The following is a 26,588-nucleotide window of genomic DNA, read 5'->3' as shown; positions in this document are numbered from 1 at the left end:
TGAGGGGGAGGATCATAGTAAGTTCGAGGCCAGCCTAGCCTATACAGTGAGTTCAAGGACAGCATGAAGTACATAGTGAAACTTTTTGCAATTTTGAGAATGGTACAGTTTGAGTTTTTCAAAAGGAAAGAGTTCTGGAGACAGATGGTGGTGTCAGTTTCACAATATCCCTGAGAGGTACACTTAAAATCTTAGCACTCTGGCAGGCTGAGGCAGGAGGATTCCAAGTTTGGGCCTAACTTGGGCAATTTAACAAGATCCTGTCTCGAAAATTAAAAAACAGCTGAACGTGTCGCTTGGTGTGGAGGTTCATTCTCAGTACCATACATATAAAAAAAGATTAAGATGATAAACATATGTTTTAATCTCCCCACCCCCAACAAGAGGAAAAGATGCAGAGATGTGATAGAAGGGGAAGCCAGAGAATCAACGCACCTGGCTGCACCTTGAAGCGTCTCACTCGAAGACAAAGGATTCAATCTGTTCTTGCTGCCTTCGATGATGGAGGGGGCCGCTGAGAACAATGCTGACCAACATCCACCAAGTGAATGTGCACCTCAGTCCCAGCCCCACGGAAACCAATTCTGCTAGCATCTGGGTGAGCCTGGAAGCGGATTTTCTTGACTCCAGATAAGAGCCCAAAGTGGCCACACCTAAAGAGTTCAGCTGCTGGACTTCCGACCTTCAGGGCTATCATGTCAAATGGGAGTTATCAGTGCTGTTTTATTTATTTATTTTTTTAGTACAGTTTGCAGTGCATAATGATCATATTCATCGTGCGGAGTTAGTACTTGTACATAACACATCTTAATTCTTTTTTCAACCCCTACCTTTCCTCTTCCTTCCATCTCTCATTCCCCTTCCCATTGGGAAAAGATCTCCCTACTTCCTTATCTTTTATTTTGCTCTTTATTTATATTTTGGGTTTCTCATATAAAAGAAACCATGGGCTATTTAAGCTTGTGAGTCTGACTTGTCTCGCTTAATATAATGGTGTCGAGGTGCATAGCCTGGGACGCTTCATGAGTTTGCGATTGTCCTTTTGAGGAGTCACGCGAATCTCTGTATTGTCCCAACGCTAGTCTATATGCTGTTCTATGCTGTTTGTGGAAACTTGTCATCGCAGCAATAGAAAACCATCACAAGCTGTTTTTATTAATGTTGAAAACATTTATATGTGTGTAAATATTTTTCAGCTTGTGTTTTAAAACTTTACCCCTTTAATTGTATTTCGTTTCTCTAATTTCATTGTCAGAAGATAAACTCAAGTTCAATTTTGGAGCCTTGTGTCCAACACTTACATGCAACTGAATCACCCAGAATGCAGGTTAAAACCGGGCACAGTAATGCCAGCACTCAGGAGGCTGAGACAAAGGGATTACTGTGAGTTTGAGGCCAGCCTGGGCTACATGGTGAGTTCACTGCCAGTCTGAACTACACAGTGAGACCTCGTCTCAGTAAACAAAAAACAACCCACAAAAAAGGTCAAAATCAAAACAGGTGACCTCAGAGTTTCGGATTCAGTAGGTATGGGAGGACTCAAGACAGGGACCACTCTATGATGAAATTTCCGCCCGAGACCTCTGTCCTGAAAGCGGCTCCTCGGGGAAAAGGAAGCTGAGCCCCGCCCCGCGCACGAGCCCTTCGTTCTCATTGGCCGGCAGTGAAGCACATCCCTTGAGTTCTAGTGAGGTTGCTCCGCCCCCGGGGTCAGCCGCGCGCCTGCGCAGTGGAACTGGCTACTCGCAGGTCGCGTGTAGCGCCCGGCGACCCGATGGCGGAGCCTCAGGCGGAGTCGGAGCCCCTTTTGGGCCGACCCCGCGGGGGCAGAGGCCACGACTGCCCGCCGCCGGGGCTGCTCGCTTGCAGTAGCGTCCAAGTCGGCCCCGGTGAGCAGCCTGGGTTGGGGGAGGGTCCGGGCTGGCCGGGGTCCCGCGGTCCCCGCACCCGTGTCGCCGCCCGCGCGCCCCCGCCGGGCCGGAGTTCCCCCGGATCTGGGCGCAGGGGAGCTGCTGTCCTAGCCCGGTGGAGCTGGGCGAAGAGGACCTCGGGCAGCCCGGGGGTGCCAGCCCGACAGCACCCGCACCTCTTTCGTGTGCCGAATGGAGCGGACCGCAGGCTTTCCCTGGTCGCTTTAATGGCTCCTAGCAGGGACCGCTTTTAATTTTCCTCGTTTCTTGGGGGGAAACTGAGGCTCAGAGAGAATTGTTACTTTCCCAAGGCCACCTCAGTGGCCTGGGGGAATTCCACCCAGCTGGGAGAGACTTGTCAGTCCTGGTCCCGTTTTTTTCAGGGGAGTGTGGGGGATGCGGTGGCGCCTGGGACAGGTCTGCTGGGACCAGAGCAGCTTCCTCCCGTTACCCCTTGCAGCTGCCAGCGGGGCCTTCTCTCCCCGGCTCCTTCCTGCCCTTCCTGTTTATGGCCAGGGAGGTTGCTGAGTCCAAGGAGGGTGGAGTCTGTCTGTCTTTGGCTGACTCCAAGGAATTAGGTGCTGGGTCAGAGGCGGAAGGACTTTGCCTCATTTTACAGATGAGGCAGCTGAGGTTTGGAGAGGTGAGGAGCTGAGCCCAAGGTCACAGCCCTGGCTTCCGGTGTGACAGCTGCTAGTACTGCACTGAGTTCATGCTGCCCACTTCCCTCTCTGGACCTTGCTTCTTTTCTCTGTCCAGGAGGCAACTGGGTCAGAACAGTGACCTGATCTGACCTGTGTGTATCCATCTGTGGAATAATGGGGAGCCGTAGGGGTCTCTGATAGGAGACAAGCTCAAAGCTACCAACCCCTCGGAGGCACTTCGGTTGCTTGAGACCTGACCCCTTGCAGCCTGGGTCAGGTCTTCCTACAGGCTTCAACAAGTCAAGACTAGGATAGGGATATGGTTCAGAGGGCACAGGCTTTGTATCTGAAGGCCTGGGTGCCTTCTGGGGCTGGTACTCCAGGCTGTGTGACCTTGGCAGGTGGCTAAACCTATCTGAGTCTCTGTGAAAGGGAAGCAGTAACAGGATTTGACAGAGGCACGTTGTGAGCATTCAGAGATAATTGGGCCAGGGTAAGAATGTCATGGTGCTTTCAGGTCTGGGCAGAATGGGCCACCTAGCTTTGTGGAGGTGCCACCTGCTCTGTGGAGATAGGAGCCAAGGCTGGGCAGTGTGGGTGGTGAGAGGGGCTGTCTAGGAGGATTCTTTGTCTTGGCATCATGGACTTGGCGAGGGCTGAGAGTGTGGACAGGATGCCCTGTGTTCACATCCCCTTGGCCAGGCTTGGAGGATGAGGATGGCTTTTCACCTTCTTTGCCTGCCCCTGTGGCTCTGAGATGGACCCTGTGCTTCGGCTTTGCCTGTCCTGTGGTTGGACTCCTGCTAAGAAGGAAGGGCACTACTGCTTCAGGTATCTGAGGGTCCCAGGTGACCCCCCATGACCCTTCCCCACCTTCCAGACTCTGGCCCAAGGTTGAGAGTTTTTTTTTCTTTCTGGTTCCAACAATCACTCTTCTGTCTGTGAAAATGTCGGAGGACAAGGATTGCTGGGCTGTAGAAGCATTCAGAGTATTGATAAAGAGCTTCTTTGCAGAGCACTGTGGCTCAGTAACCCGTTCCGTGTGTAAGTCCCATTTGGAAGGGGCTGTGCAGAACTGAGACACGGAGAAAGTAGGGGTTCCCCTATGATCACACAGGACAGGTCAGGGCCCTACACAGATTGTGCCGGGAGGAGCCTAGAGTAAGACGGGGAACCTGGATGTTGGGGAGCAGAGGCTGAGGGCAAGGAGATGGGTCCAGAGCTAAAGTATGCTCCCCCCTCCCCCCTTGTAGCTTTATTCTGACCTGGTGAGTCTGGCACAGCCCTCAGTTTGGTGGGTTGATGGGGAGTGGACCGGCAATTTCAGTCCAGGGTGAGGATCTAAGGGCAGAGTGCGTTGTCCACAGGAAGTGCTTAAACCCATAGGTGGGAGCAGAGGGGCAGTGCTTCTGTCCCTGGGCAAAGATTTGGAGGATTTCGAGAGTGTGCAGGGCCCAATTCAGAATGAGTGATATGGGGGCCAGGGTAGGGAAACAGCAGGAGGGCTGGTGGGTGCCTGTGATGGGGCCTGCAGTGTCAGGCTGGAGCAGTGTGAGCCTGGGGTAATGGGACCCCATGTAAAGCTAGGCCATGCAGCTAAGGGTTTGTGACAAGATCTGTCAGGTCGTTGCAGGGTGGGATGGTCTTTCTGAGGTTTGGCAACCTGAGGGGTGGTGTGAGCTCAGGGGGCCTGGCCCAGAGTTTTATAAATCAGCAGCCAGAAAGCCAGGCAAAGGGGAATCTCAGGGGTGTGCATGGAGGCTCCATCTCTTGTGCTGTGAAAACCGCGTCATGAGTGAAGGCAGTGGTGGCCCTTTGCCAAGGAGGATTTGGCAGAGGAAGGGGGCGCTCAGGTGTTCCTTGGGCTCTGTCCTCAGGGACACTTGGCACAGATCCTGTGGGCCAGGACGAGGAAGGAATGGGACCGTGATCATTCTCAGTATTTGATGAAGATGCTGGGGCCGTGCAGGAGGCCAGTGGTGGGACTGGGGAGCAGAGGGGTGACTTGCGTGGCACACAGCATCCCCACACTGCCCCTCACAGATCCTCTTGGAGGCCAAGCAAGGTGGCCATGAACACTCACTCTTGGCTGAGAGCCCCAAGTCTGGTATCAGCAGTACAGAACACTCTACTGCCATGGGCTTCGCTGAGTGTCATGTGTCCTCTGCGTCCTGTCCCTGGGGCAGTGGCAGTTGTGGGTGTCAGAGCTGCCTCTCCTCTGGGCTGTGCCCTGAGCAGGCCCTTCTGTGCTCCTTGCCTGGGTGGGACCCCTGGGGCAGGGGTTATGCCCCAGATACAGGGTGGGGGGTGTCTTGTTACAGAGCAGGGGAAGGACCACAGCTGGCTTCTTTTCCTCTTTCTGACCTGTCTCCTCTGTCCGCAGGTGCCTTGGCCAGGCAGGACCTCTGCATTGACCAGGCTGTGGTCTTCATTGAAGATGCTGTTCAGGTGTGTGGGGTGGGGCGGTGGTCGCTCTGCTGGCCGAACGTCCCCATCCTTCATCTTTTACTGTCCTGGGCTGAGGGCTTAGCTGCTGGCCTGTAGGTTAGGAAAACCATGGTGTGGGAGCCAGACTTGATGAAGGAGGCAGTCTTTTTTTTTGGAGCGGGTACTGGGAATTGAACTCTGGACCTTGTGCTTGCTAGGCAGGTGCTGTGCCGCTGAACTATATCCCCAGCCCCTGAGGCAGTCTTCTGAGTACTAGAATCATTGCACTGTTGATTTACCCTGCACTGCAGCATGTGCTGGGCCACCCTGTCCTAGGTCCTAGGAATGACACAGTTGTGCTGGGGATGAGGGGCCACCCTTGCATGGAGAAGAGAGAGCCTCACAGAAGCACAGCTGTGTCTTCTACAAACGCTGCTAAGCGTCCCTGCAGTGCCCCTGCTGGGCCCCACATGTGGCCTTTGGGGAGCGCTTGGTCTGTTGGGTAAACCTCGCACTGTGTGACAGGCTGAGCCTGCAGGGTTGTGGGGTAGGGGGTGCCTTGTCCACATACCGTCGCTGACCCTGCCATCTACAGCCCGCCTCCCCGCTGGGACCCATCTCCGTATGGGAACAGGTCAGGGTGTAGGCATGTGCAGCACCAGGGAGACCCTGTTCACGCCCCTCTGTGTGACCCTTTGCTTCCAGTACCGCTCCATCTACCACCGCATGGATGCCCGCTCGATGTGGCTTTACCGATGGTATTACTCGAACCTGTGCCAGCGGTGAGAATGCACCTCGTGGAACTTGGGCTTGCCACTGGCCTGCTTGGTGGTGGGGAGGCTGTCCAGGTGGGCTCCCCGTCCTCCTGCCCAGCCTGTGGTCAAGGGCTCCTTGCCCTCAGGGGCTTCTCAGAACATTGGATCAGTGCCTGGCCAGTGAGTCTGGGTAGATCAGTGTTACCTGGGCAGGCCCACAGCCCAGGAAGTGCCCTGTGCTTGTAGACGTTCACCTGCCGGTTGGTGTTCTAATCCCAGAGGGACTTCTTGCCCTTTGACCAGGTTTGTTTTCTTTCTAGGACTCTGAGCTTTACTATCTTCTTGATCCTGTTTTTGGCTTTTATCGAGACCCCATCTTCACTCACGAGGTCTGCGGATGTGCGCTATCGCTCTCTGCCCTGGGAGCCACCCTGCGGCCTGACGGAGGCCGTGGAGCTGCTCTGCCTGCTGGTCTTCGTGGCTGACGTCTCTGTGAAGGTGAGGCAGGTGGTGGGCGGTGCCTGAGCTGGGTGTCCATGCCCTCCGCCTGTGACTCTAGCTGCTTCTCTCCTAGTTTATTTCTGGTGCCCCAGGCTGGCTATCTCTCCTCTTGTTTCTGCCCCTTGGCCCTCTGGGCAGAGATTGGGTTCTTGGGTGCATCTGGGCCTGGGAGCAAGGCTACTGACTCTTCTTCCTCTCCAGGGTGGAAGCTGGGGCTGGCTGTGCCACTGGCAGCCTGGAGGGCCTGTGGGAGCTGCCAAGGGACTGGCTTTTGTGAGGGGAGACCCCCCCAACTGCATGAGAGGACCTGTAGGCTCTCCTCATGGCCCATCCTTCCACCTGCAAAGAGTAGAAGAATCAGGTGTAAGACAGAAAGGGGTCTCTTGCCCAGACAACAGCTAGAGGGCATCTGACTCTGGCTTCTGTCTGTTGCTGGGTACTGCCGGAGCTGGGTGTGGGGCTTCTCAGCTCACAGCTTATGGGCCATTTTAGGGTGGGGCCTTGGTGACTTCACAGTGGGGTGCAGAGAGGCTGGGTATTGCTGATTTTGTTAGTGATTCTAACACCATAGCCCCCAGGGGCATCCATGTTCACACTGTTAGGTGGTACCTGCAACAGCGGCCCTGCACCTGGGCTGTGGACTCAGGTGGCTTCTGGATCCCTGCAGTCTATGGTGTGGGCAGGGTGCTTGTGTGCTGCTGGAGGGGTGTGCTGGGCCCTGGCACATGTATGTGTGTGTGTATATGTGTGCGTGCACATGCACATGAGAGAGAGATTGTAGGCCTAGGCAGTTCCTCAGTTCTTCCTGCTTTAGCTCATACTGAGCTAGCAGGTCTGGGTTTTGAAACTGGAAACGAAACTGGTGAGAAGTTGTCACGAGTGTTTGCAGAATGATCATTGTGTTTGGGCGTCTCACTGTAGGAGAGCACATGCTTTTACGTGTAGGCTGTGACCTCTAGCAGGTCTGTGGGTTTTGAAGCTGGAACCAAAACTGGTGAGAAGTTGTCGTTTGTGTTTGCTGAATGATCAGTGTGTTGGGGATCTCACTGTGGGAGAGCACAGGCCTTTACGTGCAGGTTGTGACCTCTTGGGGCTCTCCTGATGGTAGGAAGTGGGTAGGAAAAGGAGGAGTGGACAGAACCTGCCTCTGCCACTGCCTTCCAGGAGCGGCTGGAGTGCATTCCCCTTTCATGTATACAGTCTCCTGTCCTCGTCCGTTCTGGAACGCCTTGTGCCTCCCTCTGACACTGCACATACTGGTGGCTGGCGTAGGCAGAGCGGGTGGTAGAAGCCCTGATACTGGTAAGGAAACAGGCCAGAGGGGCTGAGCACCTGCCTGAGGTTTCAGTGAATCACCCATGGCCTTCTGACTGCTGCTCAGCATCCTGCTCCCTGCATGTCACACAGAGACCCCACTGTTGGGCAGACCTTCCGCTGCCAGGTCTTCTTGTGTACACTGAGGCCCTCTGCCTGGCTCAGGCCTGGCCCTGAGTGCACTCTTCCCTTTGTCCCCATGTCTCAGGGCTATCTGGTCGGGTGGTCCCAGTTCCAGAAGAACCTCTGGCTGCTGGCCTACCTCACGGTGCTGGCTGTGTCCCTGGTGGACTGGGCTGTGTCCCTGAGTCTCCTTTGTCAGGAGGTAGGTGGTGAGGTGATTCTGTGGGATGTGGGGTGTGGGTGCAGCTACCGAGGCCAGTGGGCAGCAGGGGTCCTGAGCCCTGTGGTCATGACTGCCAGCTGCCCGGTGCTGCCTGTGTCCTTTAGCACTTTGGGCTCCTCTCGTCCAAAAGACCTGGTTCCACCTCACACTGATGGCTTAGAGAAGGCACAAGGTTTCCCTGGGGCGTCCTGTTGGTGAGAGGGGGGGTGGGCAGCAAGTCCTAGGACTGCCGAAGCTCCTGGCCTCAGTTCATTTGGCATCTGAACTCTACCAGGCTCCACTACAGTGCCACCCAGGATCTTACTATGCTCACATCGCATGCACAGAGCATTGAGGCCTGGTAGTGAGAAGACCTCCCCTCATCACCTTCTGACCTCCCCATAGTCTGGAAGGACTGAGCAGGGACAGACAGAGTGGCTTGGGGTCAGTAGTATCTATTAGGATCTGCCGGGGAGACAGAAGCCCAGCTGTGAGTTGGTAGACTTGAATAGAGAGACTCACACAGGTACTGGGGAACCCAAAACCGCAACGGGAAGCCAGTGCAACCCAGAGAGAAGGGACAGAAGAAGTGGGGTTGCAGGCATCCGGAAGTACAGGGGAGGTCTACAGAGCTGGGGCCCTGCCCTTTGACCTCTGGGTAGGGTGCTGCCTGCTGGTGCAGATGGAATGAGGCCTCACTGGCAGGAATCCCAGGGAACAGCTGCTGAGGGAAAGATGTGAGTGGTGGGTCCCTACCCCAGCATCCTGCTCTCCCTGATAAAGTGCAGCCCATCCTACTAAGGAAGAGGACCCTAGGTCCTCCCAGAACCCAGAGAGATAGTGGTTCAATAGCCACCATTTCCTAGTGACGGTCGCAGATGTGTCACATTGGCCAGCAAGTATCCCATAAGTCACAGGTTAACTTGCACCCCTGACCTCCACTAGAGAGTGCATGTGAAAGGAGGAGGAACAGAGATTCATTAGTGTTCATGGGCACACGTACGCCTGACAGGCCAGAAGGGAACCTTGTGCAGCTGCAGAAGTGGCCCTGGTTTTCACTGCCTAAGTGACACTAAGGAGTTCTTTCTGCTGCCCTTCCTTCCCAAGGGCCAAGTCTTTGGTGGCCCTGCCCCCTCCCCCTTTGTCTTTTTGAGACAGGGTCTCACTGTGCAGTTCAGGCTGGCCTTGAGCTTACTTTGTAGTCAAGGCTAGCCTCAAACTCTCAGGACACTGGGATACTTATAGGTGCCCCAGAAACCCCAGTATAGACTGTGTAGCAGTGCCCTAGTCTACCCTCACTCAAGGGATCATCCACCCTGCAAGCACATCCTTCCCTCGGAGAAGTGGGACTGGTGTGTGTCCTGGGTGGATGCAGCTCTCTCCCTTGGGTATGGGTACTTCCAGACCAGCAGTGCCAGGAATGGTGGGATGGGGAGTGAAAATGTGGTCACTCCCATTTCCTGGGTCCCTGAATCCCACTGAGGAAGAACTGGTCCCTCAGAGCCTGTGCTGTGCCCTGGAAGCCCTGACCTAGTGTCCTGTATCTTCTGAGGCTCTGGACCTTTCTGGCAGGCTGGTTCTCCTGTATCTTAGTTTCTTTTCTTATTGCTGAGACAAAATTCTCAACACCCAAAGTTAAAGGGAGGAAAGGTTCATTTAGCTCACAGTTTGTACAGGTTTCAGTCCATAAGTGGCTGGGGCCAAGGCAGGGTAGCTTGGCAGAAAGGGCATCACAGAGGAGATCAGTTCATGGCAGGTAGAAGGTAGCAAAGCAACAAGGGATCTTAACAGTGGCTTTCTATACCTATTATTTTATCTAGACTACCTAGAGCAGGTAGCACTCACGCCCTTACTCTTAGTGCCCTTGAGGCTAGCATTGCACCATGAGTCAATCCCAGCATCACACACTCTAGATTCAGCCACCTGTGAAAAAGCCCCACCTATAGACTACATGAGGCTTTGGGGGGACATGTAGACACAAGCCATGACATCCTGCATGACCTCAGCAGTGGGTGCTACACTAGGTGGTGGGTGCCCTCCATGGAGTCATTCCCCAGGTCCTCGGACACACGTGGAGTCAGTGTTCCAGATTGTTAGCAAAGGGCTGTGTGAGGTCTGGTGCTGGACCCTGCGTCAGGCAGAGTAAGTGTATCACTGGCTTCTGTCCTGTACTGATGACATTATACGTGGCTGAGGGAGGAAGCTCAGCTGCCCATAGAACACACCGTCTTGCCGAGTGATGGCCCTGGTGAGCATTCCAGGGGGCAGGAGCTCTCATTGCCCTGTGCCTTTTTGGAGGGACCTGTCTACTTGTGTCCTTCTGGGCCTCTTGTCCCCAGTCTTAGAGTTTTGCCCTTGCCATGTCCCTGTCCACCCCCTTCTTCAGTCTAGAGGGGCCAGTGACCCAGCCTGCACAGGCTTGTGTCTACATGTCCCCCTGTGGGCAATGTGTGAGGACTCTGAGGAAACCGGGATAGAGCTCCTCCTATGGGGCCAGAGCCCTGCGCAGTTAGTTGTCTGGTCAGCACTGCTCCCTTTGCCTGTCTCAGTCCCAGGCCAGGTATTGGGCTCTGCTGAGGATGGCGAGTACAGCCCAGGGAGGGTCTGCCTGAGGGTCTGCAGGTTGAGCTGCTGGCAGGAACCAGATAGGTGGAACCTTTGTCCCGGGGACCTAGATTCTAGAGTGAGGGAGAGGCCCTGCACACCAGGATTGCCAGACTCAAAGTGTACTTCCATGATGGTGGGATGGAGAGGAGCCAGGGCGGTGTGAGAGGGAAGAAAGGCCGTGTGTGACCTTCCACCTGGAATCGCTAGGGCAACCTGTGGCCGGCAGGGCCTGCCCCGGTCCCGGGGGTCCCAGGCTCATTTGCCCCTGTGGTGGCAGGTATGGGGGGTGATGCTGTGTGCAGGCACAGTTTTGAGCCTGGCCGCTCTGCATCTGTTGCAGCCTTTGCGCATGCGCCGCCTCCTGCGCCCCTTCTTCCTGCTGCAGAACTCCTCCATGATGAAGAAGACCTTGAAGTGCATCCGGTGGTCACTGCCGGACATGGCCAGGTAGGTCTTTAGATCCAATGGGATCTCAGCGAGTGTCAGCCCAAGGGGCCCGGGCCGTGGACGGCCTGGATGCTTTTGCCCAGGTGCACCCTGTGAGGCCCACGAGTGCTCCCAACGAGCACCCTGGAGAGGCCAGCGTGCAGGAGTCTTGGGGCCCCTTAAGAGGCCCTGCTGCAGACCTGCCCCTCCTTCCCCCCATTGCTGAGTCCTGCTGGGCCCTCTGATGGGTCCTTGCCTGTCCCTGTGTTCCCCCGTGGCTGGGTCCTTGCCTGGCTTGCTGTGTCCTTGCCTGCTGCCTCTTAGACCTCATAGAGCTGAGCTACTCTGGACATCACCCCTGCCTGGAAGCCTTCAAGGTTCCTTCTCTACCAGGAATCTGGGGTCTTGGGCCCATTCTCACCTTACCTCCCCTCGGGCTCCCACCTGTGCCTCGCGTCTGTGCCCTGGTGGCCCACCTGCCCGACTGTCTTCCCTCAGCCCAGAAGGATGGAAGTGGCCTCTCCCTTCCAGTGTCCCTCCTCTGAGGTTGCCTTTGTCTCAGCAAAAAAGAGGACTCTGGCAGGTGGGAGCAGGCCCGTCCTCCAGGGCCCTTGGCCCTGCGTGGCTTTGCCCATCAGCCCGATGGACGTGTCAGTTGTCCCTGGCTCACCTTCCCTGGGTGTGGGGCCTGCACTTTGCCAGGCTGAGTGCCTGTCCTCCCCCAGTGTCGGGCTGCTGCTGGCGATTCACCTGTGCCTCTTCACAATGCTCGGGATGCTGCTGTTCACGGTCGGCGAGAAGGTGAGGCGAGATCGTGAGATGCCCTGCCCTCTGGGCAGGATGTCACTAGGTTGGCAGAGAGCAAGCACCAGGCTAGGCCACCTGCCCAAAACACGTAACCAGGAAGTCATTGGTGCCCCCTGGAGGCCAGGGTCTATCTACATGGCCATGGCGCTCCCACTGTCCCCTTCCAGGGGCTGTCTGCCCCACGTCCAGTGCCTGGGGCCACTGCCCTCCTCCCTGCCTGTGTCTCTCCCTCCTGGGCCGATAACGGAGCTCTGCAGGCTCCTCCGCAGCCCATTCGTGCACTGCCATGGTGCTGCCTGCTGTGGCATCCATACCTCCTTTCTCCATGCCTTTTCTCACCTGGGCCTCTCAGACCTGCAGTACCCTGTGGTGGTGCCCCCCACCCACATCCTCGTCTCCAGCCCTGACCCTGGGCCTCCTGCCCAGCCAGGGCTTTGGCCCCCACTGACTTGTTGCTGTGTGGAGGTGCCTCCCTGCCTTGGGCTGTGTCTGGCCTTTGCTCCTTTGTGTCTGTCCTCACACCCTGGCCAGTCCCCTGCGGGGCCCTGTGTGCACCTGTGTCTGTCTTTGTACCTGTGTCTGAGTGTGTGTCTATGTAGGTAGCTGGATGTGTTTGTGTGTGTGTCTGTGGCAGTTGCTGGGCTGCAGAGGTGGGCCCTAGTGACACTCAGGGCCCCCTGTGACTGTTCTGTGATGGCTGCATTCTCTGCTGCTTCCCAGGGCTGGGTCAGGCTGACGGTCAGCGTGGGGGACTGGAGGTGGCCCCACCCCCGAGTACTGAGTGTCCCTGGGTGCCAGTAGGTTGGCACCTCCTCAGGGCTGGGCGTGTACTCCATGAAGAGGAACTAGGTGGAGTGAGTGAGTGTTGTGTAACGGTGTGGGAAGATGTTGCCCACTGTGGTCTCAGCGAGAGTGGCTCCCAGCCTTTGGCTGCAGTTGGGAGGAGGGCATGATGGTGGCTGACCTGTCCCTTTCCTCAGCCATCGAGCCCCTTGCCAGCTGCTCCCAAGTTGATTTGCAGAGGCTCAGCCAGAGGCTTGCTGGGAGATAGGCCAGACTCGGTGCCACCTGGCTGGGGAGGCCCTGTCTCCCTGGCCTCGGTCTTTATCTATAAGCTGGCACAGAGGCTAGCATATCCTTCAGTCAGCAGGACGTCCGTTTCCACTCAGCACACAGTGGTTGTTTCAGGCCCAGGAGGGCTGGGCCTAACCCTGATCCTGCCGTCCCTGGATGCATCCGTGGGGGCTGGAGTGACCTTCAGACCCTTTGGCTGAGCTGTCTCTCGGGGGCATTTGCTCTCCTCCGTCCTGGCTCCAGCTGGGGCTTCGTGCCCTCTGTAGCGGCCTGGCCCTCTATGGCTCTGTACTGACCTTGTAACTTACTCTCACGACCCCTGCGTCCCCCGCTGCAGTGTTTTGTGGCGTCTGTCACAACCAATCAGCTCCTCTGCCCTTGAGGTCCTACACAAGGCAGGTGGTGGCAGTGCCATTTTGTAGATGAAGGTGAGGAGGTCCTGGTGTGAGAGTGAGCCCCTGGGACCTGTGTAGGAAGAACAGCTGTGCAGGGAGGAGCCCTTACTTGGCTTTGGAGTGATAGCAGGTGATAGGTGCTTTTGTGTGTGTGGGGTCTGCATCCTGCCACCTGCCCACCACACTGATCCCACAGCCAGGCGGGTAGCGATCACCCGTCTTTCGGCTGAGAGTTAGGCTTGGTAGGTGCAGGGTGACCCCAGGAGAACCCGGAGTCCAGTCTTGAGCAGTTACTTCCTGGGCAGATAACCTGTGTGAGGCTGGGACCTCTCAGAAGGATGGAGGGTGGGCAGCCTGGGTGTGGGTGCCTCCCGCGGGCTGTGATGACAAGGCCTGGGATCCTTGGGAGTGCCTCAGAAGGTGCTGGGCCTCATGCTCAGCATGGGAGCAGTGGGGCCTCTCTGGACGTTCACATCCCCAGTCCCTTTCCACCTGGCTGCTTGAGGCCACACGCCAGTCTGGGCCCCTCTGCCCCTTTGCCCCTCTTGCTCCTTGGAGCCTATGGCCTCACTGTGCATACAGTGCACAGAGGTAGGCAGCCAGTAGGCTGGCCAGGCCCACGTGTGGGCGGGCAGGCCTATTGCCGTGGCTGGCAGCTGTGGATACTCTGTTTCCTCAGATGCCCGCTCCTGGGCCTGCAGGCCCTGAGTGCTGTCCTGTCTGGCCATGAGCTCGGAGCCTGCTGGGAAATGATGGGGAGATGCAGGCTGCAGTGGCTGGTCCCTGGGGCTTGGGGTGTCACTGTCCCTAGGCCTCAGCTGTGGGCTGAGGACCTGGCACCTCACCTGTTCTCAGCAGGATGCAGAGCCAAACAGGGAGAGACTGGCCTACTTCCGGAACCTGCCAGAGGCTCTGACCTCCCTCCTGGTGCTGCTGACCACTGCTAACAACCCTGACGGTGCGTGGGGAGCAAGGGTGGGACCTGGGGGCAGCGAACTGGCCTGCGGGGGTTGAGTGGGCGCTCTGAGCTTTGGAGTTGGGTGGGAGTAAAGGCCTTTCCTTTTTATCACCAGGGAAGGTGACTTTGGGTTCCCCGTTTCCTCCCTTTCTTTGCCTTCTGTTCTTTCCCTTGTTTTTCATTTTCTTTCTTTCCCCCTTTTCCTTTCTTTCCCTCTCCTTTGCTGCCTTCTTTCTCTCTCGGTTCCTTGCTTCTTGTCTCCTTACTCGGAGAAGCTGAGAGTGAGCAGTGTTCTTTATGTGGTGACAAGTGGCAGAGGTCAGTGGCCCCTGTGGTGGCCTCTTTGGGGCCCAGCCACTTTCTCCCGTCGCTGCCCAGGCCAAGCTAAGAGGTGCGTGCTGCTCTGGAGCATCCAGTGTGAGAGACCCCGGGGCTTGACTGGTTGCAATAGGGGCTACAGGTCCTTTAGCTGCTCCCGTGTGGGCTGTGGCCAGGGGCGGCCAGTCGGGGAGGCTGCAGTCCTCCTGGGCTTGACCATGGCCTGGTCGCTGTGGCTGGTACCTTTCGTTTTGGGCTCAGGGATGCTCAGGACCACAACAACCTTCTCTGGGCACAGCCTGGGAGCGTCCTCAGTGGACAGCCAGCCCCCCCGACCTCAGGGAGAACCAGCAGGTGTGAGGTTGCATTCTGGACTGGGAGGCCTTGGCCCTCCCAGCCCAGGGCCCTCCTGAGTTGAGGAAGCAGATGGCAGAAGTCCTGCAGGAAGGCGACCAGGCACTGAGGCTGGGGTCGCGGTTTCAGGGGTTTCTCCTTTGCCTCAGTGATGGTTCCTGCGTATTCTAAGAACCGGGCCTACGCCATCTTCTTCATAGTCTTCACCCTGATAGGTGAGTACAGCTGAGTCTATGTGGGATGTCGGGCCAGGCGTTATCCTGGTGTGACAAGGTCCAGTGCCCTGAGTCCTGTAACTTTATTTCGGCGTGCCCCTGTGCCCTGGGGCTTGTGATCTGTGGTCTGTGACCACCAATGACACAGTCTGTCCTCTCCCATGCCTAGGAGGCCCCACGGTGTCCCATTGTGTGATGAGGATGTGGGGAGGCCTGGGGGTGGTGGTGTATCCCTGGCCAGGTGGAGGGAATGACAGGCACTCTGACCACGGTTGACCACCCAGGTCTCCTGGTGTCTTTCCTGGGCCTGCTCTATCCTGGTGCTCTAGGACAGCAAGAGAAGCTGGTGCTTTGCCTTTGCCATGCCTGCCTCTGATCGCTGCACTCTCCTCCTGCAGGAAGCCTGTTTCTCATGAACCTGCTCACTGCCATCATCTACAACCAGTTCCGCGGCTACCTGATGGTGAGCCACCTGCCCCACTGTGCCTGGGTGTGGCCTGAGTGACAGAGGGTGGCCCTCAGCCTTGCTGGCCCGGCCATGGTAGGGGTGGGGAGTGGGGCCTCTGCCTCTTGAGATACACTGAATTATTTCAGGGGTGTAGGTGCCAATGCCATGGCCACTTGGGTCCCTCCCCTTCCCCGCCTCACCCTTGGAGGGAAGCCACCCAGAATTGCAGCTCTCTGTGGGGTACTGACCCGGATCCTCTTGTGGGAAGTAAGGAACCCACATATGCCGAGAAGAGGTGTAGGCCTTCGTGGATTGCACAGGAGCTGCTGTCTGCTCTAGTTAGACCAGGCTTTTGTGGGCCGTCCCCCCTTTGAGGATTCCTAAGGGGCTTTTGCAGCTGTACTCTGTGCCGGTTGGTGAGGCTGCGGCTCAGCTGGGTGCCCTCTGAGGCTTCCTGGAATCCCCATTTAGCTGCTCCTCTCCCTGGGGGGGCAGGTCGGGTTGGATGTGTGGCAGGCGCAGGTGAAGCCTGCACTCAGAACATCTTCCTTGCAGAAATCTCTACAGACCTCACTGTTTCGGCGGCGGCTGGGGACCCGCGCTGCCTATGAAGTCCTCTCCTCCATGCCAGGGCAGGCGGGAGCCACTCCTGAGGCGTGAGTGCTGGCTGGGGCCCTTTCCTCAGGGACAGGCGGCCGCTGCCACCCCGGGACAGATTCCCAAACAGCCCTGCTGGCTGCTGCCAGACCTGCTGCTCCTCCTGAATCCTGAAACCCGCCTGGTCCCAGTGCCCTGTCACTCTTACCTGAGTCCACTCCCCTAGGGTCAGGTGTGTACCCTGCCCTGGAGTAGGTGGTGACGGAGCTCAACGGTGTGTCCTTGTGAGGATTCTGATCCCAACTGCTGTGTAGTGGTGGAGCCTGCCTGTTCCTCCTTAAAGTGGCACAGGGTGGCTTCTTGGGGACCTTAGTTGGTGAGTGTAAAACACCTGCCATGCCCACTGGAGTAGATGCTTGCTAGTTGAAGTCCTTGCCAGGCGGCAGGGTGGATTTGAGCCAAGCGCAGGCTGGGGGCTGGGGCTGTGTTGCCTGGCATGGTGCCAGGTAGCCTGGCTGGCTGTGTTCACTGAAAAGGGGTTTTCTTTCCCACAGAGTTGGGGTGAAGCCTCAGAACTTGCTGCTGGTGCTTCAGAAAGTGCAGATGAGCAGTTCCCACAAACAGGCCATCGTGGAGGTAGCTGCTTTCCCATGTCTGCCTGGCCTCTGGGGCCCCTGGGGGTGAGGACAGGTGTGGGTTGACGAGCCCGGCGCTCACAGCTGGTGAGGTCAGTGGCCCGGCTGTTGGACTCGCACCGTCTGCTGACCGGGGCTTCCCTCCACAGAAGGTGCGATCCTACAATGATGTCCTGCTGTCGGTCGATGAATTCCAGAAGCTCTTTAATGAGCTCGATAAAAGTGTGATCAAAGAGGTAGGGGGCATTGGCACATGCCGCCTGCCCAGCCCAGGGCCACCAGGGCTTGCAGCAAGTCTCCATAGTCCCTGTCATCACCCGGGTCTCTGATGGGCACTGCAGGGTAGTGGGTCCTGGGAACTGGGGAGGCTTTGCTGACCTGAACAAATTCACCCTCCCTGGGACCTGGCATCTCCATCTCCTGGCATCCCCATCTCCGTGACAAACTCTCCTCTTCTGTGTGTCCCTCTGGGGGGTCCTATGCCTCTGTTCCTTGGCAGTGATGTGCCGTCCCCAGCTCAGCACCGTTCAGAGCCCCCAGCTACCTACATTTTCCTGGGTTTCTGGGTAGGTGGGGTGCCGGAAACCCTCATTTTCCTGAGGGTTTCTGGGTGGGTGGGGTGCCGGAAGCAGCCCAGGTATTCCATGCAGGGTGAGGTGGCAGCAGAGGAACTGTTCAGCCACTCAGCCTTGAGAGGAGCCAGCGAGGTCCTGAACGGGGACAGGGCAGGGAGGTGGAGTCAGATGTGTCCTATGGGTCCCGCTTCTGCCAGTCTCTGCTACTCCTTTCCACGCCAGCCGATACGCAGTGTGAGCTGGTGTGCTTGTGCCGCGTTTTTGTAGCTGTTGCGTACCAGCCTGGCATACTCTAGCACGACGTTATTGAGGGTGGCAGACACGGCACATATATCCAAACTTGCTGTACGTCCAGAATCACTGGATGTAAACTTCTTAGGTCATTATGACTGCTCCTCAGATTGTGAAGACCACTGTATGAACCTCGTGTTTATACAACTGTTTCTGCATTCAGGATTATTTCCTTAGGCTGGAGACTAGGGTAGGTGGTGAGACAGCAGAATGTCGAAGCCCGGAATGAGGGCAGAGCTATCAGCTCTAATATGGTTCTGAGCGAGTGGGTTCTTTCCAGCACCCGCCGAGGCCCCAGTACCAGTCTCCGTTTCTCCAGACCGCCCAGTTCCTCTTCAGCCACCACTACTTCGACTACCTGGGGAACGTCATCGCCCTGAGCAACCTTGTGTCCATTTGCGTGAGTGCAGCCTTGCCCCGTGTAGACGCGGGAGGCCTGTCTTTCCGCCCCCTTCCTCCTGTTGCCCGACCTAGTGACAGTGTGTCCTGCAGCACGTGTGGCCTGGCTGTGTGGCTCTGTGCTGTGCTCTGTTGGCTCAGCCAGCCGCCCTCTGTTGCCACCTCTTAGGTGTTCCTGGTGCTGGATGCTGATGTGCTGCCCGGGAACCGTGACGACTTTGTCCTGGGGGTGAGTTCCGGAATCGCAGAGGGTGTGGAGGGCGGCCGACCTCCCTCGTGGAGCAGCCTGGCTCAGAAGAGGCTGAGACAGGCTGGTGGGATCAGCGGTGGGCACAGGCCCAGGCCTAGTGGGTGGCAGTGGAGGGGCCTGAAGGGAGAAGAGGCCTGAGGGGACAGCAGCTCTGACCTCAGGGTCCTCCTGGCTTTCTGGCTGCAGGATTTGAGCTTTGTCTTCTTGGTTGTTCCCGAGCCTTTAAAAAAGAACTGGGAAGTTCTTATCTAGTATGAAAAGATCTTGCCAAATTCCTGCGTAATTCAAAGTTTTTCCGTGTGGATATTAGGCTAAACCACACCACCACCCCCGCGTTATTTTCTGCCAGTGCTTTGACAAAGACATTTTTTAAAGCTTGCTAAATTACATTATGAAAGATATTAAGTTGACTACAGCTAGGAGATTTTCCTTAGTTAAGAAATGGTTGGATCTGTCACATTTAGAAATGACATGTCACATGTATGAAATAAGAGGTGTAATTAAAAAGTATGGTGAACATTTGAATGAAAACATTTATTACAGTAAAAGACACCTTGCCATTACTCCTTTTCAAGATATTCCCCCTCACTTTGAATGCTCTTCCCTCATTCTTGCCACCTTCTGAAGCAGTTCTGGAAGTCTTTTTCCATGAGTATCTTTAGTTGTGCTGTGTGGCTGCCTCTGTATCCTGAATCAATTCAAGAGATTTACCTTTCATGGTCTTTTTGGCTTGGGGAAGAGCCAGAAGCTGCATGGTGTCAGATCTGGTGAACAAGGTGGATGAGGACACACTAATGTTTTTAGGAGCCTACCTTTCTAGTGGGTAACACCCTGCAGCAGCATTCACCATATTTTTGATCACACCTCATAAAGAAGACATTGGGCTCTGATAGACACCAAAGAGAGGGGATAGAGGAGGGAGCAGGGCTGTGGGGGCTGCCCTGAGCATGTGGGATAGAGAGGGCCAGGGACGAGGGGCGCAGGGTAGCTCTGTGACGTCCCCTTTTTCCCCAGATCCTGGACTGCATCTTTATCCTGTACTATGTGCTGGAGCTGCTGCTCAAGGTCTTCGCTCTGGGCCCGTGGGGCTACCTGTCCTACCCCAGCAATGTATGCGACGGCCTCCTTACCTCCATCCTGCTGGTAAAGTGGGAGCTGGCCTTGGTGGGGCTCCCTCTGCATTCCTGAGACCCAGTGCTTTGGCACTGGGGAACCTGCCTTCCGGGACAAGGGGCCGATTCTGCTCCCACCCAGCTCTGTGGCTGGGGGCCGGGTGTTTGCTGTGTCCTGTGCAATCGGCTGCCACCTGCAACCTAAAGGAGACCAGGGAAGACCCAGGGCAACCCTGAAAGCACAGCCACCCATTCCATGTGACCTTAGTGTGGGTGCAAGGAGGGCTGGGGGGTCTCAGGCACCCTTTTCCTTAAGAGCTGGGAGTGAGGGGCATACTTGGTGTGTGACTGTCACAGCAGCAACCTGGAGTGACAACTGTCCATGTCCCGGCCATTAGAGCTCAGCGGCCCCTTACAGTTTGAGAGGGCCTCTTGGGCGTCCTTCACTTAGGGGCTGCTCTAAGTCCTAACTCCTGAGGCCAGGGCAACTTTCAGTTAATGGCAGTGCCGACATGGGAGCCAGCCACGGGGACAAAGAGTGGGCTCTGATTTTTTTCCCCCCAAATCCCACTCTGAGGAAAATGTGTCAGACGTGAGCTTTGACATTTGCCTGGAAGCTTCCTGAATTAGCATTGCTGTACGACGCCTCCTTTTCTTTTGCCATTAAAGGTTTTGGAGATCTCCACTCTGGCTGTGTATGGATTCCCACACCCACGCTGGTATGTGACAGGAACCCGGGAGCCACACAGACTGTGTTCCCCAGGGCCTCCGGGGAGGGCCCCGGCTCCCTCAGGCTATCCTAGGGCACACTGAGTGGTGTTCCAGCTGTGGGCGAGTCCTGCCTGGCAGAGGGTGGTGTGGGAGCTGGGGCCACTCCCGGCTCTGCAGCGCTGGTGTTCCCAGAGCCCTTCCCTCCTTCCCCGGGTGCCCTCCCCAGTGGCAGTGGGCTCCCTCACCCGGCACCCTGGAGGGACACATGTGGTTGGGGATCTGAGTGTGCTGGGACCCCGACTTTGTATCTGGGACTTACACAGCCTCCTTTGTAAAAGGGGGTCCTCTGGCCCTGCACCCCCATGAGGCTCTGCTGGGTGAGGGGCAGTGACCAGGGCTGCCTGGGGTGGCCAGTGTGACCTTCCTGGCGTGTCAGTGGACTGACCTCCGGTGGCGCCCTGTGTTTCCTCTGTCCCGACCCCGCGTCTGCCGGCCTCTGGGCCTCTGCCCCCGTCCCTCGTGTGTGTCTGCGCAGGAGGCCGGAGACGCTGGGCCTGCTGTCCCTGTGGGACATGACGCGGCTGGTGAACATGCTCATCGTGTTCCGGTTCCTGCGCGTCATCCCCAACATGAAGGTGCGTGGGCGTCCGCCCGCCCCGCCCCCTCCATGCTCTGCGTGGGTGGGCCGGGCCGGGAGGGAGGGGCTGAGGACTGTCCCTGTCACTTGGGTCTCTCAGGTGCCCCTCAGCCTTCCGCCTCCCGGAGGTGCTGGGTGGGTGATTAGGGGGTGAGTCCAGCCCTGTGTCTGGGTGAGGAGACGGCGGGGGGGGGCAGGCGGCGGGCACGGACCCGTGGCTGCCACAGGAGGGCATTTGTGTGCTAGAGGCTGCTGCAGAGGCCCTGGCGAGGGCGGGGTACCGCTGGCCAGGTGCTCGTTCTCAGGCCCCTAATGAAGGACCAGGCTCTTTGATAATGTCCCTGAGCCTCAGTGTTCCCAGTCCCCAGCAGGAGCGCTGCACACTGGGAGGGGAGTGGAGAGGAGGCAAGCGGGTCAGCGTGTCCAGGCCCAGCCCCTGGCACGCAGACAGAGGTTTGCTTGTGTCCCCATTTCTACAGCTCAGGAAAAATAGAACCCGAGGATGTTGGGGCCGCCTCTGAGGGCCCGGGTCCCCCGGAGTGTGGCTGACCCAGTGTGGTCCCATTTAATTCCGGTGGTGCTGCCCATGCAGAGGAGGCCAGAGTTAGGGGTGCTGTGCCGGGGCCTTTACACACATCCTGCACACACATAAGATCATATAAATGCACGCACAGCCCGCATACAGCCATAGGACACACGTGTGTATACAGTCACACTGACTTGTGATTGCACACATACGTCATACATCCACACACTGTCTCACAGGCACATGTGATCACACACACACACGTAATCACACGGTCATGCATGTAAGCACACATACATGTCTGTGTAACTATACACAAATAACGTATATACGTACACACGTTCATACAGGACGTGTGTGTGCATTTACGCCTCACCGGCCAGCATTGCCTTGTTACTTGCATGCAGCACCGAGTGGGTGAACGGAGCCTTTCTTGGGGCCTGGGTGTTTGGGAAGAGAGCCGGTGGGGCAGGTTCCTGGGTTTCCCCTGACACTGCTGGCCTAGGCTGTCTGGAGCCTGCAGTCTGTGGCGGGGCTCACCTGGCCTCAGTGGGTGGGTGAGCAGTGGGGCACCCGAGGCCCTGGGCTCTGAGTTCTGCCTGGGAACTCTGCCCATGGGGCCGGTGGACTTGGGGAGGGGCGTGGGGGTGTGCACTGGTGCGCGCCTGCGTGGTGGAAGTGGTGTTGGCTGCAGATGAGTGTGGGAGGGTGTGGGGTGTGCTGACAGGTGTGAGTGGGTGTATGTGGGGTGCGTGTCCAGAAGTGTGTGGACAGCCCAGGCGTGTGGCTTGGTGCGCATTCACCTGTCCTTCGTGCCTTCCCAGTCGAGGTCAGGGCGGTGGCACTGGTGTCCCCAGCGGGGCAGGATGAGTGAGGGTCTGGGCTTTCTTCCTGCCTGCAGCCCATGGCCATGGTGGTCAGTACTGTCCTGGGCCTGATCCAGAACTTGCGGGCCTTCGGTGGGATCCTGGTGGTGAGTCCCAGGGGTGTTGCTGGCTGGGGACCCCGAGGGTGGGCTCGGGTGCTCCAAGGGAGCCCACACAGGCTGGCTCACTCTGGAGGGTGTCCCCAGGGGTGGGGGGAGCAGCAGGCAAGGCTTGGAGGCTCTGGGGCAAGAAGCCAGGCTGTCCCCCCTGCAGAGAGGGCCTAGTGCTGTGGCTGGCACCCCCCCGAGTCCCACCCACCCCCGCTGTCCCCATGCTGGGGATCTTTTTGGTAACTTCCCATTCCTCCTGCCTCTGAGTCCTGGGCCACACTGAGAAGTGTATGTGCCTCCCAGTGCCAGGGAGGGGGCTTAGTCCCTGCTTCTTTCTTAGAGGAGCTGAGGGACTGTCACATTTGATGAGCGAAAGCCACACTGTGCCCCGGCCCCTCCCCAGCACCCACCTGCCCCTAGGGGCCGTACGAGGGCAGGAGGGGAGCCTATGACCAGGGGAACCTGGCAGTAGCACCCCATTCCCTGGGGAGCTTTGGGGTCACACCCGCCCAGGCCCTAGTGGCATCCATGGCCTCCTGCCCGAGTGTTCTGGAGCAGCCGCGGGCCCAGGACAGGGCCGCCCAGCTTGGGGCTGCAGCCGCGCTGACGGCTCGGCCACCTCGTAGGTTGTGTACTACGTGTTCGCCATCGTCGGGATCAGCCTGTTCCGAGGCACCATCGTGGCTCCTTTTGGAAATAGCAGGTGGGGTGGGGTCTCACAGAGCCAAAGGGAGTCTCTTGGGGGGCACTATGTGGTGCTGAGCCGCTCAGGGAGGAAGGGTACCCTTGGGTCCCCCATCCCCATCTCTGGCCCTCTCCTAGGTACCCTGCCTCCCGGCCCCCACCCAAGCCTTAGGGCCCAGACTGCGGAAGCTGGGGGTTGGGGGTGCAGAGCAGCGTCAGAGTTCGGTGCGCATTCACCTGTCGTTCGTGCCTTCCCAGTGCCTGCAGACCTCCTACATGGAAGGACATTTCTGCCCCCTTTGCCTCAGGGGCCATAAAGAGGTCCACAGGGGCCAGGGGCTTGGGCAGTGCTGGGTGCTGCTCACCTGGGTGTGCAGACCCTGGACTCTGGCACTGACCCCGTGGTGCTCTGTCCCCCAGCCTGGCCCCTGCCAATGGCTCTGTGTCCTGTGGGAGCTTTGAGCAGCTGGAGTACTGGGCCAACAACTTTGATGACTTTGCGGTGAGGCCTGTGTTTGTCCCCAGACCTTGTCCCACTCCCCCTACCTCTTGGACCTGCCCAGACGCACGGTGTGCTGTCCCCACAGGCTGCCCTGGTCACTCTGTGGAACGTGATGGTGGTGAACAACTGGCAGGTGATCCTGGACGCATATGAACGCTACGTGGGCCCGTGAGTCATCCTGTCCCTGACAGCAGAGCTTCCAAGCAGATGGGGGCTCCCTGCCTGCTGCCTGGGAGCACCTGATGGCCAGGCCTGCCTGGAGCAGGGAACAGGTCGCAGGTCCCTGACGAGGGCCATGGGCAGGCAGCGGCATGGCCTTTACCCGTGTCCATGCCACACCCCCGCAGCGGCGAGGACGCTGGCTTTACCCCTTCTGGGTCTCACTGGAGCTTCTGGGGAATTCCCCAGGGTCAAGTGCCCGGGGGAGGCTGAGGCGGGAGACTGGAGAGCTCAGACCAGCTCCCACAGAGAGGCCTGGCTGGAATCCAGCTCGCTCTTCCGCTGGCTGCACTTGAACACTTTGCGGCCTGGCTGGGACCCTTGTGGATGGAGACAGTAACTGGGAGTTGCTGGCAATCTGCGGAGCGCCGGCCCCGACACCACTGATGGGTGCTGCTGATTCAGGGAGGGCCTTGCTCTGCCCACAGTGGCGTGGGGGCTCCCTTCCTCTGCAGGTGGTCCAAGGTCTACTTTGTGCTGTGGTGGCTGGTGTCATCCGTCATCTGGGTCAACCTCTTTCTGGCTCTGCTCCTGGAGGTATCAGCAGTCCCCACCCAGGCCCATCTGGGGCCTCTGTGAGGCTCCAGCCATGACTTCCGGGTGCCGGGGTGGGGGGGTGAGGAGCTGGCAGGGTATGGGTGGGGAGCCCCCAGGCTTGGGGCTTAGTGTCGCTTCCCTGGCTGCTGGGGCCCCTTGGGTACCCCAGATGTGTTGCTGAAGCTGGAGGGGGCTCCTGTCTTGCTTCGAGGGGAGGGAGTGGTACCCGGCCCTGCATCCAGATCTCCAGGGGGAGCTGCTTGGCTCCCTCAGTGATGCTGGCCTAGCCTGTGCTGGAGACCCGGGAGGGGTGAGGCAGGTTTCCCAGGGACACTCACTAACTTCCCTTCCTGCTCTCTGCTTGCCAGAACTTCCTTCACAGGTGGGACCCCCAAAATCATGAGCAGCCTCCCGCTGGGACCCCAGAGGCTACCTACCGGATGTCGGAGGAGCTCATGTTCAGGTGCGTGACGGGGAGGCACTTCTGTGGCTTCCTGGGCCAGAGGGGCAGGTGGCAGCTACAGGCCCTGTGACAGCAGCCCCCAGCAGGCAAGCAGGGGAGAAGCCCAGAGCCAGGTTAGAGGTCAAGGTTGAGGTGTGGGTGTGGCTGGCTCTGCCTCTGCTCCTACCGCTGGGGTTGTAGACTCAGGTCCAGCGTAGACAGGGGACCCTCCCTCAGCCCTGGGGTCCTGTCAGGTAGAAGCAAGTGGCCTCAGGAAGCTGTCCCTGTCTCTTCTCATTGCAATGTGGAAATTGTCCTCTACTAGTCCAGGACATGACTGGTCACCCCGATGCCACCTGCCGTGGGCCTCCCTTCCCTCCACGGTGTTGGCTGTGTGCTATTTCAGCTCTTTGAGGTCCTGTCAGCCAGTGTGAGACCTGCTTTCCAGACTGTGGGCTTTTGTTTATTTATGTGTTTGTTTTCCAGTAGTAGGGCTGGAACCCAGGGCCTTGGCCTGCTGGGCAAGTACTCTACCTCTGAACTGCCCCTGTGCCCCCTCTCTGGGCTCTAAACATTTGTACATATTTATCGTGGCTGCATCTGTCCTGAAGCTGGGTCCGTGTCCCCGTGTCCTTGCCACATTCGTTTTTGCATGTGTCCCTGGCTGTTTCAAGGACTCTGGTCCCGGCACGGGCAAACCTCCCTGTGGCTCTGGTCGCTCGTTTCTGAGCGGCCTAGGCTGATTCCTCTTAAGTGCCTTGTGTGTCTCCTCCTCCACAGGGACATCCTGGAGGAGCCTGGGGACGAGGAGCTGACGGAGAAGCTGCGTCGTCACCCCCACCTGTGGCTGTGCAGGTGACACCCACATGGCCTTCGCGCCCTGGGACTGATGCGTTGTGGAAGAGGCAGCTGACCATGGCCAGGCAGGGGAGCTGTGCCTGTGACAGACCACGTCAGGGTCAGGCGGAGGTGGGACGAGGACAATCACGGGTTCTCTCTCCTGTGGCGTGGATGAGACGGTGCTCTCAGGTGGCCCTGCGCTGTGCTGCTCTGTTCTCCAAGCTGCTTCCGCAAGATGAGACGGTGACTTCACAGGGAAAGCAAGCAGTGGCCTTCCCCTCAGGGCCTGTAGCCCCCATGGTGCCTTCACTGCTGGTGGCCTTCAGGGACCGGAGCCCTGCACAGGACCTGCACAGGGTAACTCAGATTCCAGGCACTGGCTGGGTGCGCTGGGTGTTTTACACGAAGGGAATGTTGACTGTATTTTATTACTTTATGGATTGTGTGTGTGATGGGGTATGTGTATGGGTCAGAATGCCACTAATTTTCAGCAGTAAGTCTTGTAAACAATGAGATTGTTATTCTTCAGCATGACTCTGGTCTTTGAAGCAAGCTGCTGGGTAAAGTTGTTTAGGTTGTGCACTGTGCAAGGGCACCTGGCCTTGAGGGTGTATCCTGGCACTTAGGTTTCTACCCATTGTGAGGAGCACCTTTTAGTGATTTGCTCAAAGGCTTATAAGCCTGCACTGGTCCTACTTTGGGTATCCGTGGTGTGTGGTAGAGGGGGCTGAATTGGGGAAGTGAAGGAGGTAAGTGGTGTGTGACAGGCCACGTTGTCACTGGATTCACCCTGATCCAGGTTGACTGGTGGTTTTCACATTTCGTGTGCCAGCTCCAGTGACTGAGTGTGTAGCTTCTGGAGGTCTCCATAGAAGGGAATGTGGAGATCCATGAGTGATGCTTACTGGGATCGATGCATGATGCCTGCTGGGATCGATGAGTGTTGTCTGCTGTGGGCTCCTTAGGGATGGCGGGCACGGGTGCCACCCCACTGCTGGAAGTGCACTCCCGAGTTTGCCGTAGTGGGTCTGGAAATGGGATTCAAGGATGGCATGACTGAAAAGGACTAACCTGCCATGCAGCTTAGTGCTTGGGGTGGTGCAGATGCCAGTGAGGGTGTTAGGTCCCAGGCACAGCGTGGCTTCTGTCTGACCCAGGGGCTTGTCAGAAGTCTTGG

General features: G+C 57.7%; 1 protein-coding gene across 4 annotated transcripts; it reads left to right on the top strand.

Moving 5' to 3' along the window:
- The first annotated feature begins 1,706 nt into the window (after positions 1 to 1,706).
- Tpcn2 (two pore segment channel 2) lies at positions 1,707 to 25,939 on the top strand. 4 transcript variants are annotated; one of them, XM_013514135.1, is made up of 26 exons: positions 1,707 to 1,889; positions 3,257 to 3,385; positions 4,938 to 5,002; positions 5,687 to 5,763; positions 6,057 to 6,234; positions 7,760 to 7,876; positions 10,824 to 10,930; positions 11,635 to 11,710; positions 14,044 to 14,143; positions 14,965 to 15,030; positions 15,429 to 15,493; positions 16,034 to 16,134; positions 16,630 to 16,711; positions 16,860 to 16,946; positions 17,857 to 17,976; positions 18,145 to 18,204; positions 19,240 to 19,368; positions 20,007 to 20,056; positions 20,584 to 20,683; positions 22,113 to 22,184; positions 22,814 to 22,890; positions 23,292 to 23,373; positions 23,459 to 23,541; positions 24,048 to 24,129; positions 24,498 to 24,592; positions 25,352 to 25,939. In XM_013514135.1, exons 1-26 carry the CDS (start codon positions 1,775 to 1,777, stop codon positions 25,428 to 25,430), a joined length of 2,394 nt encoding a protein of 797 aa, XP_013369589.1. In that variant the 5' UTR covers positions 1,707 to 1,774; the 3' UTR covers positions 25,431 to 25,939. The 4 variants fall into 4 exon arrangements, with proteins under 4 accessions (XP_013369589.1, XP_013369588.1, XP_013369590.1 ...); XM_013514134.1 differs by having other exon boundaries at positions 14,041 to 14,143; XM_013514136.1 differs by lacking the exon at positions 16,860 to 16,946 and having other exon boundaries at positions 14,041 to 14,143.
- The last annotated feature ends 649 nt before the right edge of the window (positions 25,940 to 26,588 follow it).

The sequence above is a fragment of the Chinchilla lanigera genome, unplaced genomic scaffold, assembly GCF_000276665.1.
Source record: "Chinchilla lanigera isolate Chin_1 unplaced genomic scaffold, ChiLan1.0 scaffold00021, whole genome shotgun sequence".
Classification (NCBI taxonomy): domain Eukaryota; kingdom Metazoa; phylum Chordata; class Mammalia; order Rodentia; family Chinchillidae; genus Chinchilla; species Chinchilla lanigera.
Note: the sequence above shows the minus strand (reverse complement) of the source record. Positions and strands in the feature narration are given on the sequence as shown.

Excerpts from the sequence above, each read along its gene's own strand:
- Tpcn2 (XM_013514134.1), top strand. The coding sequence starts at position 1,775 with ATGGCGGAGCCTCAGGCGGAGTCGGAGCCCCTTTTGGGCCGACCCCGC. Across the intron at positions 16,947-17,856 it reads ATAAAAGTGTGATCAAAGAG|CACCCGCCGAGGCCCCAGTA; the intron begins GTAGGGGGCATT and ends GGTTCTTTCCAG. Across the intron at positions 24,130-24,497 it reads TTCTGGCTCTGCTCCTGGAG|AACTTCCTTCACAGGTGGGA; the intron begins GTATCAGCAGTC and ends TCTGCTTGCCAG.